Source organism: Apostichopus japonicus, chromosome 2, assembly GCF_037975245.1.
Source record: "Apostichopus japonicus isolate 1M-3 chromosome 2, ASM3797524v1, whole genome shotgun sequence".
Taxonomy (NCBI): Eukaryota; Metazoa; Echinodermata; class Holothuroidea; order Aspidochirotida; family Stichopodidae; genus Apostichopus; species Apostichopus japonicus.
In genome coordinates, this window is record NC_092562.1 from 29,766,094 (window position 1) to 29,787,538 (window position 21,445).

At 36.2% G+C, this 21,445-nt stretch overlaps 1 protein-coding gene across 7 annotated transcripts in view; it reads left to right on the top strand.

Moving 5' to 3' along the window:
* The window catches only part of LOC139955648 (receptor-type tyrosine-protein phosphatase mu-like), a 129,551-nt gene that overhangs the window by 72,643 nt on the left and 35,463 nt on the right, over positions 1-21,445 (top strand). For 3 of the 7 annotated variants that reach the window (XM_071955155.1, XM_071955157.1, XM_071955156.1), the window contains exon 1: positions 5,987-6,313. The exons of 3 other annotated variants lie outside the window; for them this stretch is intronic. In XM_071955155.1, coding sequence (XP_071811256.1) covers positions 6,220-6,313 — 94 coding nt within the window. In that variant the 5' untranslated portion in view covers positions 5,987-6,219. Of the gene's footprint in view, positions 1-75; positions 1,144-5,986; positions 6,314-21,445 lie in introns of those variants that run through there. One more of the 7 variants, XM_071955151.1, reaches the window with a different exon arrangement.

Consider the following 21,445-nt stretch of genomic DNA (forward strand, 5'->3'; position numbering starts at 1 on the left):
TTTCAATCTTATTCAGATTAATTCTCTCTTTCCATAAATCATAAACATAAACTATTGTTGTTTTGATTTCTTCAGGATGATTATCTTCTTTGTCAACAACTTGTTAAAGCTGCTCTGGTTGAGGATGAAAGCAAGTATCAGGAAGTGAAATAATTCACTCAGGAATGTCGGAGATGTCTTTCAAGAATATTTCTGTTAATAGAGCATCCTCATAGAATGACGATTAAGATGGTATGACTTGCTAGAGGAAGGAACTTCATTATGGTTGCCCTGGGACGAGTATTTGTAGACATTGAACCATAATAATGAAGAAGAGTTACATCAACAGATTTCTACTTAGTATTCTTCCCTCAATTAAATTCTCTACAGATCATGCGTGGGTAGTACTATGACAAATAAACATCCTAAGGGCTGTTATATCAATGAACAGAAGCCAAAATTCGTTTCCCTTATCCAAATCTAGAATAAGTGAAGTTACATATCTGTTCCATAACGGCCAATATACCTATTCTTAACTTTGTATAGAGACTTTTAGGAATATTTTGTATCATTTCTCAACAGTGTTAATACATTTCTTAGGGTATACTTTCTACTTTTATTGTTACAATTACTTTTAGGATATGTCAGTTTCATAAGGTATTGTGGTTACATGTAAGAAGGATTATTCAAACCGTACCATATGAAAATTCCAATTTCACTCTACTATTCCAAATCTATGATTCATTGTTTAAAGTAAATCCTTGTCTACCCCATATAAGAATCCTCCTGAATCCTGGTCTGTGATGTCATTGATTGTCAAATGTCAGTTTGATGATGACATTTGGTCATCTGTTAAGGCTTAATACTTATTGTTAATTTCTCATTTTGTTATCAATAAATGTCTACGTTTATTATATTAAACATGGATGTGAAGTACAAATCACACATTGACAGAAGCCATCACAATTTTCTCTAATGTATCTAGGACCCAAATAAAATGTGTCATTTAAAAGAGTTAAGTTTTATTTTCAAGTTCTGGTTTGTTTGGATCTTTTGATTGTTATCATTGGTCTTTATTCTTGTCAGACTGTCAGTTTGTGAGAACAAAACCCTTGAAATGCAAAATTGCTGATGGAACTTGGTATTTGCTTGGCTTGCACTGAGCAACAAAACACTTCATGTGTTGATGTGTGAGTCTCACCTACGCTAATTTAATGTTACAATTTCATTATGAAGCTTGTAACCTGTAGATGTATATGCAAGACTATGAATATTCATAAGTAATGAATGGATGGAGGGTGGAAGGGTATGACAGGTAGAAATTATGTTACTTTCTGCATCATTCATAATGTTCATTCCAGATATCACTATGGAAGTCAATGATAAATATGTCAGAATCGTAGCAAAAATCAGTTTGACTAATATTTACTGTAGAATATACATCCATCAAGAGTCTTCCATTTTTCATATTAAATATTTTATAATAATATGATGATCTTAATTAGATTGTGTCTTTATTGTCAAATACAAGATATGCTATTATATATGAAATAGCTATATTAACTACACCTATGCAAGCTATACAGGTGGAAGTATATATTTGTAGACAAGGATATATTGTGTCCATCTTTATCAAAGTTTATCATGTTGATCACGTCTCAAGCTTTCAATATTTCTTTCTTCAAATATATTTTAAAAGTATTTAATCAAGAAAAAATCAAACCATGGGACAATGTTTGTTTGTGTTACAGATATTACAGTAAAAGTAGCCCTTGGAGAAATGTTATTAGATGAACATGTAATCAGTACATCATGTTTTTTGTGTTCTTTTCAAACAAGGCAACACATTTCAAGTAATATCACATTAAAATACATTTTAAGACTAACCACATTTTTCCATATTAGTAGTTCTTTGGTGACCTCATCCACTCCTCTCATTAACACTGCTTTGTACCCATGTTCTGTCAAGTATTAGATACATATAGTTTGTCTACCTTGTCATCCTGGATCAACAATGTTCTCAAATAATGGTACATTGATCAAAGTATTTAAGTTTTGAGGAACACATCTGACACTAGACAAATATCAGTTGAGTCATAACAACTAATTTATGAAATACAATTGTTTGCATCGATCTTTGTCAAATTATTATTGGCTAGATTTTGGAACCTTAATTTGAGGCTAGGTACTGGAGGGATTTCAAGAAGCTTTAGACATCAAATTATATCACCAAAGGTCACAGATATTATTTTACCATTGCACTGATCATGCTAATAAAGGTGTGGAGACATTCTGGTATATATGATAATGTGGTTGGACAAACAAGACCCTCTTTAGGATTTGAAGTGAGAATTGTCTTCTGTCCTAACCTTTCGACAATTCCATGTTTATTCATGAGATCATGAAGCTGCCACCATTCAATGATCAGATTCATTGATCACAGTCAGCGTTCTGCGATCGGTATTTGATCACATTCTTTGACCGGTACATGATCACATTCTAGTACATGATCAGATTCAGTGATTAGTACATGATCAGATTAAGTGATTGGTAGAAGATCAAATTCAGGGATTGACAGATGATCAGATTCAGTGATTGGCACCTGATCACATTCAGTGATCGTTACATTATCACAGTCAGGTACTGAAGCAATTCGGGAATCTAGTTGGATGGGGAGCTAGTGGTGAGTCATGCCACGCATTTGACAATGATGAAGAGTAGTACTTGGTTTATCGAATTTATTCAGTCCAGAAACAATAAAGTAATAATTGCCAACAAAGGAATCGAACATAACAAACAGCCTCTGCAATGAGAAGAGAAAACTTAGAACTAAACAATTGTCCAGATAAGCCATGTATACATTACCCAACAGCCTACCATTAGTGTGAAACTCCTCATTTGAATGAAAATAATAAAACAGCAGTTAATTGATAAAGACAATCTTGCGATGAACAAGCGACTAGCAAACCTGCAATAGCTCATCTCTAGTGATGATAACAAGATAATAATTGAGTAAGACCTGAGAATTGAGTACGAATTGAAGAAAAGAATGAAGAATGAAGTTATCGGATCATCCCTATTATATAAACTCGAAGAGTGTAAAAATGAATCTCTTGCATAATACATTGACGTCATCCATAAAAATGATTATAGCAGAATATGATAATATTTACAGAAGTACCAATCTAACACATAACTAGTATGAAATTTAATTAACACCTTCTGTAACATGACGAAGAATGCAAATCAATGGCATGGCTTATATATGTCCTCGCTCCTGGCCATAATAGTAAACAAAATAGCTAAAATGTACCCTCAGGTCCTCGCATGAAAAATTATGACCACAAAGGAAATACCTGCAAAATATAATGCATCACTTACCAGCCCAGTCATCTAACAACAGTGATCAGTAATCCTCACATCACCAGAAAACGACTTAGCTCAAAGAACCTAAACCAGAAAATTAATATATTACCATATAAAATCTGGAACAGCTTTACAAAGGTTAATTTAATTGAATTATGACATATAACTACACACTGTATAACCCTTAAAGTACTAAGTAAAACTTGGGAAAGTCAGATATGCTTTTTAGGAGCACCAATACACAAGCTGCCCAAAGTATTACAAAAAGTATGGTACAGCATTTTCCATTTGAGAACAATACACTACAGGGGTATTTCATGCTTAGGTTTACTACATGGTGCTCATAGACAGCCCCTTTAATTTGATGTACAACTAAAACTTTCAAAATGTCAGAGTTTCAACCCTTAATCCCTTAATTACACTTGATTAAGACAAAATTGAAACTGAAGTAAAGCTAAAAATATAATAACCAATATCGTCCTACTTGAGTTGTACACACAGTCCCAAGGAAATTCCTATGATACACCCGAAACACATACAACCCATCAATCAGTTTAACATCAGTTACTAAAGCACATTGTAAATGAATCGTGATTAATTTAATGCTGCCTCAACTAATATCGAGGACAATAAATGTTAATAGCTTAAAACATCAACTCAGTCAGTACTACCCCTTTAACCATGTGACTAAGAATTATTCTCATAATGTCACAACTGAGAAGCTACTAAAATATAAAAGTGACAGGTAAATAAGGTAATACACAAATATCAATAACAAATATCAAATTAAAACAGTTTGAAATGCAATCTTCCTTTTACACTTGAAACCAAACCTTCCCAAGTATAACACGGACTTAAATAGTCCTACTAGCTTACTGTTACTTAACAATATGTATGAATGCTCCACCACATGGCAGAACTCAATTCCTCTTTGAGAGAAACTCATTAATATCCCCGCTCTCTCTAACAATAATAGTTCTTACAGCATATGTCATTAAGTAACATTTAACTAACAATCAATATGAATTAACTCACTGAAAAAGGCTCTTTCCTCACATGAATGGTTGAATATCCTCTCACAAAACAATCAATACAATGTCTTCACTAACAAAGGATAAGTGAAGGAATGAAGTACATGGCTCTGAGATTAAAATAGTTCGGTAGCCAACCCCCCTCACAATGTGAAAAGATACCAACTAAAAATTATTTTACAAGCAACAAACATGTTGGTTAACTTATACTCATGAACATGTCATCTCAGTTTAACAACATACAACAGAAATAAAGACTCCTTTGGGAATAACCTTTCCACAATCCCTAAAACTATAAGCGCTATTTCTTTGTGGAAGAGTATGTGGTTAGGTTCTATGGGGCACTGAGAACAAAGAAGACCTGTGTAACATGATGGGTAGCAGTACTCTCCTAATGAATATGCAAAAAGGGTACAAGTGAAGGGCAGAGAACTTCCTGTACCTGTGTAGATGACTAAAACCTTGGAATGTCAAAAGGGCAAAATTCCACTTTATCACAGTACATTATCACATTCAGCCATCATTACATGATAACATTCATTGATCGGTACATGTTCACATTCAGGTACATGATTCAATTCAGTGATTGTAACATGGTCGGATTCAGTGATTGTAACATGGTCGGATTCAGTGATCAGTTCATGATCAGATTAAGTGATTGCAATGTGATCAGATTAAGTGATTGGTTCATGGAAGAAGCTTATGAAATTCTCTCAGGCTGAATCGGGATGACAAGTTATTCAGCCAAATAATCAGTTCTACGAAATAGTCCTTTTCTTATCATTAAAGAAGATCGCTACAGACAAACATTCTTGAATAACTCACAATTTCAAATTTTGAATCTGCTTGACTTGTCATGATGGTCTTCTTAAAGTTCCTTGATAAAGAACGCTAGATCTCCTCAGAGCCGACTATAAATGGCTGGTCATTGTGAACAAAGTCTACTATAATCTCATTGTAAGTAATCTGTGAAACAACTGAGTTAAAGGAGCATTGTGCTGCAGCTTCTTCATTCTAAACGAAAGCTGTAAAAGCAATGTCTACGATGACATATACCTAACCATCAAAACCAACAGTAATCTATGGTCTAGCGACCAAAAGTGACAAATTTAGTGTGAAAGTTACTAAAACAATAACGAAAAGGGCATTTATAGTTCACACACATACGATTAGTTGGTTTTCCCGTACACTCTTGCTTTCTGGCACTTTCACCGAATCCTGCTTAGTTTTTTTTGGGGGGGGGGGGTGGGGGTGGTGACCTTGTGGTAAACACTTTAGTCACAATGGCCAACATGATCAAATATCAATTGTCCAAGGTCACCACCCCCACCCCCCCCCCAAAAAAAAAGAAAAGAAAGAAAACTAAGCATGATTCGGCGAAAGTGCCAGAAATGCAAGAGTGTACGGGAAAACCAACTAATCGTATGTGTGTGAACTATAAATGCCCTTTTCGTTATTGTAAATTACTTTCCCCCCCCCCCCTCATATGCCATAAAAGTTCATTCCAAGATTTATTTTCCAAAGTTCCTAGTTTTCACAAGGAAGTAAGGATGTAACCTTTACAGACAATTCTACAACAGTCTATAGCACGTACAGCTTTACCAATCAATCGATATTCCAATACACTGTCCAAACATGAAACTATTTTCTTTTATTTGAATTACCTTGAGTAGGTGTTACAAATACACACACCAACTACATAGCTGTAGGGTGTCAAGAAGGAAGTACGTGTTGTAATAAAGGACTCAATCTATTTACTAAGCCAACGATGGCTTTTTCGCGAGTTCCTGCTTGCAGAAGGATATAATATGCATACATCTACATACATAATAATGTGAACAAAATGGCTAACAGTGTGCCTGGAGGTGGAATAACCACCTTGCGAACCGGGACTTTAATTGTGTTTCTATTTCTGTTGAACTTCTCTTCAACGATTGGTAAGTTGAACCATGGAATGTAGTGAAAACTTCCACTAATCACTACTAGGGTACTAGGTTATAAAGGCTAATCCAATTGACAAAAAAGACATATTAGCAAACTTGGCCTATGCCTATTCTACTGCTAGTGTTAACCTGCTTGGCCTGAAATAGCCTATCATCAATCTTCGCAGTCACTCACAGGATCTTGCTGATATTATAGTGTATAGTATGAGTACATGTTATATATTTAAAAATAACAATTGTTCGTCAGACCCCACCAAATCCCCACAGAATGTGCATATCATTTAGATTTGGATATTAGTGTGTTAACTTACACACTACTAACTACCATTTTATTTTCCACATTTTACATTGTTAAAAATATTTGTTAATTAGCTCAATCGCCTCTACCAAATGAAAAGTAGTTATAAGATTAAATCATGGAAAGATATTTGAGAACACTTTATGAGACACTGTTTTACCATGTTATGATAAACATACCCAAGTTCAATATGTGATCCTCTCAGGAAAACGATGACTATTGAATTCTGAGGCAACCAAGGTTAATGAAGAACTGCTGGTATGTGTGTGATAGCAGATGGGCTAATGGGGAAACGTTCAATGTCAATTGGATGGGGGAAGTCAGGTTGTTAGGGGTGGCCAAGGGAATAATGTTACAGTAAGGGAACCATATTTTCTCCTCAATTCAAGGGACATATTGTGGTTGACCACCCTCCCACATCCCTTCCTCATCCCAAACAATTATATGGTACATTACGTGATCCTTACCTTCTCTATACGGTTAAAGGGAGGAGTAGCACTTGGGGATCACTGAGTGTTTTGGTGGTTCTATGTTTCAAGGATATTCCCTTCAAACTCTACATATTGAAAACAAGCTTTTATTTAACATGAAGGTAACTGGAAGTATCATTATTCACCACCTAGTGAAATAAAAATATTCAATAACTTGGGACTGTTTAAGTCCGGGGATATTTCATGAAATGCTCTGATTTCTAGGCTCTTTACCTTAAATCACGAACATGTGTTACAGGGGCTTTATGAGTAACAACCGGTTGCAGAGTTCGAAGAAGGACATCATGTTGTACTGCTTTAGGAATATTGGATTCATTTAATACTAAATTTTGCTACCTTCCCTAAGATACAATCCCCATCCCGGCTCTTAAATTAACAAAACAAAATCACTCAGTTTACTTTGTCATTTTCAAGAATACAGGAACCTTCTTGTCGCTACCAACTACTGCACACAAATGAAGACTTATCTCTGCTTGTATTGAATATTACACTCTCACCACCCCAAAGATAGACCTAACAACACTACCAATCTTTATCATGTACACATATCGATGCATTGCATGACTGCAAAGATTTCTTTTGTAGGCCTATAGAATTAATATGTGAGCTTACCAGACCTGGAAACTCTCACCAAAAGCAATGTTAGTCCTAAAATCTACCTGAGTCTCGCTCCAACATCTTCCAATATTGACTCATAAACAGCAGCAACCCCTCCTCCTACCCCACAGTCATGCGCAAGGCCTATAGTCGTAAGCTTGCTTCATATACTCACCTAGATGCTATACTGTAGTCATTGATGTAACGGAAGACTGTCAGCAGACAGGTACATCTTTCTTCAAATAGTTATTTTATTGGCACTAAATAAATCCCAATAATGTGAACCTGCACTGAAAGGGGATAAATAGTAATCACCTAATAATCCTTTCTCTTAGTCCAGTCTTATATTTTCAAAAATATGATGGGTCTAAAAATAACTCACAAAGTAAGCGTTTCGCTAGGTTAAGTGAATTAAGCTTCCATAATAGAGATTAACAATCTGTAATTGATAGAAACTGATGGGTAGGCTTGGTGGTCAATTTAAGATGTTGAACCCTCTGTTATATTGATGGCTTTTTCATGGACTCAATTTTGTTACTTTATTGGTTTAATAATATTATAAATTGTAATGAAAGCAACATTAACAACAATATATACTTGAAATCAACAATAGTATATAAATATTCATGTTAAATAGTATTTCTCATACTGCCATAAATGAATTCTTCACAAAATAGAAATGTTAATTAGACTTTTTGCCTCAACTCCAATCATATGTTTACTGTATAAATCCAAATAATTATTGGCATGGACTAGGCCTATTGCCTATATGTGTGCAGGCTGTATTTATTAATTCACCCCATAAATAGTGATAAAATAGTACTTAATATGCAGTACAAATTACACATTGTAATGAGCCAGGTCTTTGTGTACATATATTTATCTTCGTGGACTCATTCTACAAGTTTCACTGTGAACATGTTCTTCTCACCTTCTTCAAACAATATATGATTGCTCAAGATGACTACATATATCATTGTAGGCAAAAGGTAAAAATCAGTTTTGCTTGTGAAGCCTTGTTTTGGTACAGCTTAATACCTACTAAAAGCTGTAATGTTTAAGCAATTTCGATAGTGACATATATCTGACAGTGCAACAACGACAGAAATATATGCTCTAGCGACCTTAGAAAGTGACGAATTTAGTGTGAAAGTCAATAAACCAATTCTTGTGGCAAACACCTTAGTGATAATGGCTGCATGACGAGATCAAATCTCAAGTGTCAAAAGGTCACCAGTATCCCCCCCCCCAATAAAATAGAAAGAAAGAAAAGGAAACATGATTTGGTAGAAAGAGCTACAAGGCAAGAGTGTAAATGAAAACCATCATACGTGTACGAACTAAAAAAGCTCTTTACACAATTGTACGTAACTTTTATTCTCTATATGTAATTATTGTTCATTCCAATAAGTCTTTTCAAAGTTCCAGCCAATGAAGTAGTTTTCATAAGGAAGAAATGATATTGCCTATAAGACATAAAACTCTACGGCAGTCAAAGCACGTACTGGATACTGTACATCGATACTCACTGTCCAAACAAGAAACTATTTGCATTTATTCGACAATTTGAATTCCTTGAGAAGGTGTCATAAAATAACACACCAACCTACTAACTACTGACCTTTAGGGTGCCAGGAAAAAACTACCTGGTAAAATAAAGACTGCGATCTATTTCCTAATGTTAATAAAAGGGCTAGCAGTGTGTATGGAGGTCCTACATGGCGCTCTATATGAGCTGCCACGTATGCACTTCGCTAACAGTTCTTTCGTTCTTTTGTGCAATATATACTATTTTCTGATATTCTACTTACGGAGTAATGTTAACACAATGGGCTGGTGATGGGAAAAATGTATTTCTGTATCATCCTAAAGAAACTGGTGAGCAGTATTTCGATCTTATATTTCTTGGCCGGTTTCATACATTACCTAATTATGGTCCATTGCAATACTAGCCTACACAATTCTATAATGGCTAGGGTGAAATACAGTTCAGGTGTCCTAAGGCGCACAAGAGAACCGATGACGTACTTTTCTATTGATTCACGGTTGATTAACAAACTGAAAGAACACTCTTTTGTTCAACGTAGTCGAAGTACACGGGAAGGCTTACAGATATACGAGTGAACAAAACTTAGCCTGTTTTTTTAGTTTTCCCCATGGATTATAATCTAACATCATTTTCTGCAAGGAAAGTTCATTCGCCTAGAACAAACTATTGCAAATATGCAAATCTGAGTTTTATATCTTTGCAAGGAACTAAGATTCAAAGAAATGAAAAAGAATGGCAAAATGAGACCCTGCAGCACCTAGTGCCCGATGAAGCCCTACAACTGGACGATTATTACTTGTTTCGTCATGACGGTCAATTTTCGGCAAATGGTAGGGGTCCTATAACATTCATAGCTAAGGACTGATCGCCAATTCCTCTGAAAGTGTGTGCCACCCTTTCCTTGCCATCGAGCTGCTTGCCGTTAAAATACGTCATCGCTTCTTGACAAGTGTTTTTACAAATGTTACCAAAATAAATGTGTATACTAGACCGTCATCGAACTTTACCCTAGCTGACAGAGAACTGCGTAACGTACTTCTAAACATTCGAAATTATAATCCAAGGTCCCATATAGTCATTGTAGGAGACATCAACAGACCATACAATTCCGTTTCTAGAGACAATGGGATATCGAAATTATGGGGATTTTGTCACATACCCTCAAGCAAATTCCAAACTCGATTCTATGTTAGCGAAAGGCGAATATTACAAAGTTAAACCAGGGCCACCCATCTCAAGCTCCGACCATACCACTGTTTATATTTCACTCATTTGTACTGAAAAGCATAGGGAAAGTCAACCAAGGAAGAAGAAATTGAAAGCTGATTTATCAAAGGACAAAATTGATATTTTACGAGACGAGTTAGATACCACTGATTGGAACGCTTTTAGAGAAATCTCCAAAAATATAGACAAACTTACTGAAGTGGTATCATGTAATATTATCTTTGTGAAAGACGTGTGTGTTCCAAAGAAGGAAACCCCATTATCAACCCTCAGAAAACGGATTCCAGCTGATGCTGACATCAAACGATTGGAGAAGGAAAAGCGACATGCGATAGAGGTAAATGACCGAGTACTTAGGAATAATACAGAGAGACAGACGCGTAAATCAGAATAGAACCACTGTTTTTTAGGAAGTAACTACTGACTCTTAATCTCTGTGGTACCTACTTAGAACCGTACGATCGCCGGACTATGATGAAAACAAACTGTAAGCAGAGATATGGCAAATGAACTAAATGTTTATTTCCGACGTTTCAATGATTCCATATGCTTAGATATGCTTAGATGTATCCTTGTTTTTAGCCTGAACGTACCTAATGAAAACTTTAAATTTGAAGAAAAAATGTCTCTAAAAATTGTATAGCTGGTGGCTCTAGCAATACAGTTTGGTGGGTATATAAATGTTGTGCAGATGAGCTATCGGGAATTTTTACAACTATTTTCAATGAGTGTACAGCACAATGTGAGATACCGGCTTTATGTGGAAAAATGCCATAACAGCCCCTATACCCAATGTGTCAACCCCACGATCGGTAACTGATTTTAGACCAATTGATCTTGCCTAAATAGGTTTTAATTGTGTGCAGAAAATGATCGTGCCTCAAATAACCTAGGCTATTGATCAATATGAAGATAGCAATCAATTTGCTTATAGGAAGGGGTTGTCATGTACCGATTGCGTTTTAACACTTATTCACAATATTGTCACAGGATTAAATAACAAAGATACTACTATATCTGAGGTCTTATTTCTTGATTTTTCCAGTGCATTTAACACGGTTTTTCCAAATTGTTTAATCAAGGACAATGTTTCGTTGAAGAGCCATGGTTGTTACATTGGATATCAAACTTTATAATGGCTGGTCTAGACAAATAAAATATTCTAAAGGTCTGACGGAAAAATCGAAATATAAGTGATAAATGTTGGTGTCCCTCAAAGCGGTCCTCTGTCTTCTGTACTGTTCACGATTTATACTGACGAAATACGATCTACTTCTAAATGCACTGTGGTGAAATATGATGTAGTGTGCAATGTATCAAAGCAAACGCATCAGGCTGACCAAGCAAGTTGTAAAACTGCTGCATCAAATATTTTAGATCTGTGTGATGGGAAGAATTTAAGACTCAATCCAAAGAAATCTAAGAAAATAGTTTTTGATAATTTAATTTTTAAACATGAAGGTCTCATATCATAAAGGTTAACTAAAATCTTAATTAAAGATGTGGAAGTCGATCGCACTCATCGTACAGTACATCTAAGTGTTTGTATTGATGATAAAGATGATGAGTTTCACTGGCCATATAAGCAAAATACTGAAACGGGTGTACCTCATAGTCGCAACTCTATATAGTTCCATATTTTCATGTTGACGTAAAGGAGAAGTTTTTACTGCCAATATCTTACCACACCTAGGCTATGGCAAAAAACAACCTTTGTGCACTAAAAACTGGCCTTAGTACTCTAATGTTTCATATTCATTCTTCAATCAAAATAACTGACTTTATGCCCTGTTAATACTTAAAAGCATTGGTATATATCATTTCAAATATCGGTCATTATCATCATTAAACCTAGGCTGTGCAGTACAACATACAATACGTCCAATATGCAGTAAGTCTGCACATTAGGCTACCAAGTTAGCAAAAACAGAATGGAGGAAGAAATTTGTGACACTTTAAGCACCTTTTTTTTGCAAATATTTTGTTCAAACATGAAGTAGTTTTACATCTTAAGTTGACAAAATCATTTGTTTTAGGCAAAACAAGTTTTAATAGGGAAGATTCCCAAAACGATTAGAGTACTTAGGACACCTAGCCAATTTGTTCCATAATCAGTCATTTTGGTGTGTGATATAATCTCATTCCATATCTGTTGAATTTTTTTGTCTCAAAAGCTCTTTTTGTTTCCAAGATGTACACATTTGAAGTGATAAATCTGGGGAGACTCGTTAAATATGTGCAAACTGTGACGTGGAGTGTTGCGCTCCTCAATATGTCTTATTTTGGCCCTTTATGTTATACCCTAATTACTAGTCCACATATATCATTTGAATAATGTGATGTTCCTCAGAAGACAATACAAATATTTCAAAAATTGGCTTAGGCCACAAACCTGTGTTCAGTGTCCTTGAAACGAAGGTTGTGAATACAAAGGGGATCATGAGAGAAAATTAGGCAGTCACTCCCTGTACATCATCAAAGTGCATAATTAGCTAATCACGAATAAAACTAGAATTGAAAAAAAGACTTGTAGTCTGTAGTAAAATGGTCAATCTTGGATGGATTTTGATGGGAATTGCAGCTACTTTTATGCTTTCCAATAGAAATATGAAACTATAAGGTATGAAACTATTGCGATTTAGGTCTGAAGCTTTGATTTCTGAAATAGACTTAATGAATTTAGGTGTGGGTAACAAATAACCTGCATAATTACTTATTGGTAAACAGTAAGGCGTTTAAATCATGATGAATTACCTGAAACTAGTGCATTCAGTTAATATGTAATTTTGCCAACTTTTGGCAATTGCTAAAACTATTTAGTTAATAATAGTTATCCTCATTGGATAATTTCCAATGCTGAATGTCACATATTTTTTAGTATTATAGGTTTGTTTGAAGATTTTTTAAGGATGAACAGTAGTTGAAACATTTTAAAGGTAGTATGAAAGCTCTAATTGATGTCATCGGATTCCAAAACAAAAAGTTTGTTCTATAAACTATCATTCATACTAGTTACATCAATTTATTTACAAATTGTTACGTGTAGAACACAGCCTGACACAGGGCCGGATTAAGACATGTGGAGGCCCGTGGGCAACCTTCATTGGTGGAGGCCCCCCTCCAGTGATCGCCGTCCTGGGGGAGGTGTGTAAGGGGAGGGGTATTGGATTTTTTCCAATAAGTAAGGGTTCTTGGATGCAAAATGACGCAGTATTTTGTGATTTCTGAAGTAAATTTTGTGATCTCAGAAGAATTTTCATTACGGTATGTAGGCCTGTTTGCCTGCAAAATTTTCAGTACAAGTAAAAAGGTTGCTACAACCTCTCTCATTCTCAGTACGAACGAGCAATCATATAAACATGGATATAATACTTACAGTACGTATATTTACAGACCATGCAGTTTTCGAGACTTGACCCTTGCAAAATCTTGGATCAATTTGTCGAAGTCAGTCTCTCTGAGAATGTCATATTCATAATTATCAAGGTCAGATGACTGAGCCTATCATGACCCATTGCAGTACGGAGTCTGTTCTTAATGAACTTCAGTTTACTGAAAGAACGTTCTCCAGAACAGTTTGTGACCATGAGCACCAAGTACATCCTTAGTATTATCTCGACATTTGGAAATGTATCCGAAAGGTGTTTGTCCATCAACAGTTTATAAAGGAACTGTTCTCTCCCCATCTTATCATCTTCAGGAAAATGAGTAAAGAAGGCTGCAAACTGCACAAGTTCAACACCAAGTGATTGATCTAGATCATCCTTGTACTCAGAAACTAATTTTACTGCAGCTGCTTCGATTTCATTACAGTCCATTGTTTCCAGTTTAAGCAAGAAACCGAAAAGAGAACATGTGTTGATCTAATGAACTCAGAAACTGATCAATTACTGGAAGAAAATTCTGAACTCGAAATTTTTCAGAGGGTGAGAGTGCAGCTTCTTCTGGATCTGATTGTCCATAATCCAGTGGATTGAGACGCACATTTCGCTGACGATTGCGTGTCTGCACATATTCATCAGTTCCAAACATCTCCTTTCCCTTCTCCTCGTATACATGAAAGGACTCTCGTTTTTTCACGTACAAAGCATTTCAATGACTTCAACATTGCTACTGCTGTGTTCAGATCCAGTTTGTGATCTTGCAACGAGTGACTTGTGTCATTCACTCTGTCAAGAATGTCATGCCAAAACACAACATAGACGCCAGTCTCCAGTTTACACATCCTGTCATGGAGACCATTCGCCTCAGAACGTGCTTTGAAATTTCATTATCATCTCTTGCTATTTTGGCAAGTGCTTCACGGATTGGGTGATATCCTTGGACAAGTGCATTTACTGCACAGGATCGACAGGACCATCGTGTTGTAGAAACCCTTTTTGGCACCGATAAAGGACCAGATTCTACAGTCTTCAGAGAGTCTGTAAGAATTTCATAACGATGTGTCGAAGCTGTAAAGAACACATAACTTGCCTCGAGGAAGTCGAAAAATGCCACTGCTGTTTGGCAACATTCAGCTGCTGCTTGTCCAACTAGGTTCAGTGAATGTCCTGCACAGGCTACCCAAATTGCATGACGATTTTCTGCTGCCACTTTAGCTTGAAGACCATTATATCTCCCACTCATTGCTGAGGCGTTATCATAAGATTGCCCGCGACAATCCTGAACGTCAATATCATGGTCTGCAAGGAATTTCATCAATCCTTCAAACATTTCTTGGGCCTTGTCCTCTTGATTTGGCAAGAACTTCACAAATCTCTAGACTGGTGTATCATGTTCCATGTATCTGAATATCAGAACTAGTTGATCAACATGCCCTTCATCAGGTGTGGAATCAAGAGAAACTGAATAGTATTTTGATAGCTTTATGCGTGAAATGATTTCATTCAGAACTTGGTCGCCCATTAGTCTGACAAGTTCTTCACAGATGGTTGAAATTTGCAAATTTAAGCACACTGACAAGTCGCTTTAGAAGACTGCGCCAATATTGTTCAATTCTATCCCCTTCTTGAGCAAGAGTAGACTCTATACGCTCAGCTTCCCTTCCATGACTTGTTGGTGACAAAACTGCTTTGATATGGTCTTGTGATTGTTCATGGACACCAAGTCGATAACTAGCGTATTTCCAGTCGCAGAACCCGTGCGTGAATTGTGATCTTGCAATGCCCATTAGTTTGCAAAAGAAGCAGTAGACTTGACCATTTGCTGGTGAAAAACAAAGCCAAGAATGTATCACAACTTCGTCATTCCGATTCCGTCGCTCAAACATAGCTCTGGTGTACATTTCCGACTGACATTGTCTGCAACTTTTTGTATTGCTGATTTAGCATCCAAAGTTTTGACAGCACTGTGGTGGAGATCCTGAGGAACTTTTGCAGTCCAATAGTCAATCAATTCTTTGGTCATATGTACTGGCCATAAGCCGATGTCATCAACGTGTGGATTCGTATGAGATTCTGGCAGCACTTGCTTTGAGGCAGTCCCTGTCTCCTCGATATTCTGGTTAACTTCTACTGAAGATGAGGCTGCTGTCTTTACATCAGTAGCAGGTTTCTGCTCTGGTTGTATTGAAGATGAAGCACTGCCTGCACCTGATATTGTTGGATGAAATGGACGAGTGAAGAATTCGGTCATTCGACGTGTTTTACCAAGCTCTTTAGCCTCTCTTTCAGCACGTTCCTTGGATGTTTTCCTCTTTGCAGCACCACTTTGAAAATGTCGTGGACCTTTGTGCCTTTCCATTCTGTAAAGGAAAAATATATGACATGTCTCGGTGGCCTACCTACATTTGAAGTAAGCTAACAATTATTATCTTATCCGTCAACGCGTGCAAAATCCAAACCAATTACTATATATATATATAGAGGCTGAAAGTTTTTTCACTGTTCTTGATTTTCCAACTCATTACGATTTTCATTTATATATATTCATTTGCCTTTGTCGTTTACCTCCATTGCTTTAACATAAAGTCTGTTCAAAGTATCTCTTTCGAGATCCGGCTTTAGGAATCACAAATGATTTTCGAGTTGGATAGCATCATGTTTGATCTCTAGAGTAGGGCAAAATATGTCACCAAAAACAGAACTAGTATTGTTCGATATAGGTGACAAACGCCTACAGTGGAGTTACGATCTTCCTTACCGGTTTCGAACCTCTGGACATACAATCAGCGTCCATAGCCTAGTGGTTAGGGTGTCCGCGTACAGAGCGGGAGGCCCGTGGTTCGAATCCCGGTGGAGGCTGAAAGTTTTTTCACTGTTCTTGATTTTCCAACTCATTACGATTTTCATATATATATATATATATATATATATATATATATATATATATATATATATATATATATATATATATATATATATATATATATATATATATATATATATATATATATATATATATATATATATATATATATATATATATATATGAGTTGTCTGAAGATCGCTACAAAGCGTGAAACTCCGAGTTACAACTACTAGTGTTCCACTAGTCTCATCTAGTATCAACATATATATATATCTGTATATATATCTATATCTATCTATCTATCTATCTATCTATCTGTCTGTCTGTCTGTCTGTCTGTCTGTCTGTCTGTCTGTCTGTCTGTCTGTCTGTCTGTCTGTCTGTCTGTCTGTCTGTCTGTCTGTCTGTCTATCTGTCTATCTGTCTATCCACCGGGATTCGAACCACGGGCCTATATATATATATATATATATATATATATATATATATATATTAGGGTAGGAATTAGGCGGGGCCTAAAGGTGATTAGCCCTCAAAACCTGTGAAATAGCCCCCACATTTAAAAAAAATGCCCCATAGGAAAAACACACAAAGCCTAGCCTATGCACTTGCATACTAGTTCATGAACTGAACAATCGGTCACGCGATGTTACACATAGGCCTATCTCCACTGTGTGTTATGTGACGGTATACCGTAATATCCACAGTCCAGTTCAAGGACTATTGCCTACGGACTTTGCATTGAGTTTGTGTAGGGCTCAGATAGGTTACTGCCCTGGAAACTAGTCTTGTTTCTGACCCCGGTTTTGTAGGATTTCCAGACCATTCCACCCAAAACTTGCTGATTATAATGTACCTGATTAATTTCAAGGAGTCTTGTCCCTATTTCTGTCTGTGTCCATGCACACGATAATGCAATACAAAACGAAATCCAATATAACATAACAACCCGATACAGGACGACGTCGTCTGCTCTAACTGTTCGCAAGCTTTCAGTGAATACAATAGTTCGACAACATAGGTTAGGTTGTCCAAAAGCGAGGCCACGAAATCGGCTGAAAAAGGAGGCTAGTATTTTCGTCGACGCCCGGGCGCTTTATTTCTATTTTTCAGGACGGTTGTGAGCAATTTGGGTTCATCTGGAAACTGCAAAATGTTTTCAAAATCAAGGTTAGGTTTAGAATATCAGGTCAGGGTCTATTATAAGGGGATTTGGAGCATTTTCTTTTATAATCCGACGTCAAAAATGACTAAAGTTATCTAGAAATTGGGTTCTGGAGAAAGGGGGTGTTGTCCCGTTTCCAAGAATTTGATCGGCCTGCATATGCTAATTATCCCGGAAAACCGAAAAAACTCACACCCCGAGCCTAAACTTGCTTTTAGCTGGACTGGACTAACAAGATTCACGACGACCATGTTAATGCCAATTGCCAACTGCCCAGACGCGCACGGGCCTGTGTATGTGTGTGTAGTGTGGAGGGGGTGAGAAGACAGTTGTTTCAACATTGAACATGAAAAGAATCAATTAGCAATACCTGTCTGAAACCTAGCGGGAGGTGATGACAGGCGCACTGTCGGGGTGTACTGAAATGTTTCAACCAAAACCATTAACCTAGTTCTAAAGAAAATAGACGTTGAGATTGATGACTTTGGATATTAGGCCAATCATGTTTGTCTGCAGACGTGTAATTTCCAATAACGGGAAAACAACCACTTAGCTGTTTCTACCATTCACAAAGAGATACAATTAAAATTGAATATGACTTCAAGCGTATGCACGGCGTAAGCCGCCTGCAATATGATTTTGATTGATGATATTTGTCAGCCTACATTTAATTTTTGTTCTTCAAATTTCCCCTTATATATATATTTTTCATGAAGTATGTGGAGGCCCCTTGTTGTGGAGGCCCGTGGGCAGCTGCCCACGTTGCCCATTGGTAAATCCGGCCCTGGCTTGACATACAGTATGGGACATATTATTTTTTAGCCAACAATATTCTTGTGCATTATCTTTCTGAATCTTTCCTATTTATCAGTCCTGACCAATTGTAACTGAACTATTATTGTAAAGATAATACAGAATCACATGTAATTGGATAATAATCTCTGAATAGTTAGCCCATGAATTGGGTTGTATGGTGGCAGAGTGATAGGAACTGTGTGGTGAGCAGTTCTTCACAATGAGGCTGACAAGCTGTGGGCTGGTGTGTACATTACTTTTCAAGGCAAATTTCTTTATGGGAAAAATGCCCCATACAACAAATGTCCCATACCTTACACTTCCTCATATTTTATGATATTACATGACGACTAAGTTATATTTGTTGTTAAGATACCGTGTTTATGATAGATATTGTATATTCTTAATATGAGAAACAGTTACATTGAAATTTCCCAAACATCACAATGAAAATAGATAACACTTACCCTGCACCAAAGCAGTTAAGTTTCAAAATGATGAAAGGGCACTAAGGGCAAACATACATTAATGACAGAACACAGGCATGATTCATAAAATCACTACTAGTTAAGCCATTCATCTAGATATGTTTACTTCCCACAGGTTGTGAATACTGTAGCTGTTTCCTGGCGGACATATTTTTTACTGTTTGAATTTTTGAGCTCTGATTCAAATACACTTTGATAATGATCAGTATGATGATTATGGTGGGCGGTCTACGACTGCTTGATTAAAGGGGCCTGGCATTTAAATTGTTACCATTGGTAAATTACAGATGATATTTAAAGCCATTACTGCAAGTGCTTGAAGTTCTGATAGCAAATTGGAACCTTGATTGGAAAATATTTAAAGTACTTTTACCACAGAGGTCCATCTGTAAACAATTACAACACAAAAGAAGGATGGACTGTACTATAACACTTTATTTAGCCTTATTTCGTAGCTGGAGTCTTGATCCTACATGCTAAGGAAGTACTTACCTTAATCTTTAATCATCATTAATGTACAACATTCTGGCATGCTGAAAATATATTCAAAAGGCAGACAACAAACTTAAAATAATTGCACATGGGAACAGTGTGGTGGCATCAGTTCTATAGGCAAGTCATCACTGTTGTGGTATAACTACAACTAGCTGTCAGCAAAAGTTTAGTATGTGTCAGAAAGGTTCAATATTTCTAAATTACTCTACTCCCCCTTCCTTACCTATACTGCGCTTATGGAGTTTGTCAAGTTGTAGCATTGTTTGATATTACTTTACAACGCTGATGTTATCAAAACTATGCAGTGCAAATAGGTGTTGAAAGTGTAAAGTCCATCAAGTGGCTGAGAGATTTGTTAAGATTAACCTTATGACATACTACTGTATCATCGAGCGAGGTTCCTCGATTTAAGTTATTGGCAGGGACATGGTCGTGGATTTGCAAGTTGAAACTCAGAACAAAATAACGAACATGCAGACAGAAAATAGTAATCTCAACTGTATTAGAACACAGGCGAGGGATAGCTGGCCATGGCTCCCTCGTAACACAAAGTGAAGGAATTTACAAACAGTTCTAGGATACTCTATTGAACTTGCATAACAAAAAGAAATATATTTAGCTGTACCTGAGAACACCTCTTAGATTTCATGCAAAGAAATGTCCTCATTTCTTTGAAGGAAATAACATTACTTGAACTAGACTTACTACTTATTAAGGGACAAAAATGAGATACTTGTCAGTGAGTTAGGCCTCACATTTAATATAGCCTAATATAAATGATAATCATACAAATGACCCGGACACCTACTTTGGCGTCAATATCAACAGACCTTGAAGCAGGGTCTGTAGGCCTATGCCTATACCTGGGAGCAGCTCGATATTAAGGTCCGTTATTCATAAGGTTCATTGGTCATAAGGTTCGTTATTAATAAGGTTCATTATTCATAAGGTTCGTTATCCATAATTAGAAATATTTTTCTTTAGAGATAAGGTTCGTTATTCATAATTTGAAAAAAGGTTCGTTATTCATAATCGAAAAAATGGTTCGTTATTCATAATCGAAAAAAAGTTCGTTAATCATAATCGAAAAAAAGGTTCGTTATTCATAATTAGTAAAAAGGTTCGTTATTCATAATCGAAAAAATGGTTCGTTATTCATAATCGAAAAAAAGTTCGTTAATCATAATCGAAAAAAAGGTTCGTTATTCATAATTAGTAAAAAGGTTCGTTATTCATAATCGAAAAAAGGGTTCGTTATTCATAATTGAAAAAAAGTTTCGTTTTTCATAATTTGTCCACAGGAGATTTTTTCATTACCTTTTTGGGGGAAGGGGGGGAGGAGGCCAAGGGTCGTTCCGCCCTGCTTTTCTTTTGGTGCTATTATTACTATATGAATACTGGATCTTTTTTCCGATTATGAAAAACGTACCTTTTTTCCTATAATGAATAACGAACCTTTTACCCTATAATGAATATCGAACCCTTTTTCCGATTATGAAAAACGGACCTTTTTTCCTATTATGAATATCAAACTCTTTTTTTTCAGATTATGAATAACGGACGTCTTTTCCTATTATGAATATCGAAGCTTTTTCCATAATATGAATAACCAACCTTTTTTTTGCTATTATGAATATTGAACTTTTTTCCGATTATGATAACGGACCTTATGAACAATGAACCCTTTTATTATGAATTACGAACCTTTTTTTCCGATTATGGATAACGAACCTTTTTTTTCTCGAATTAATGAACGTTATGAAGAACGAACCT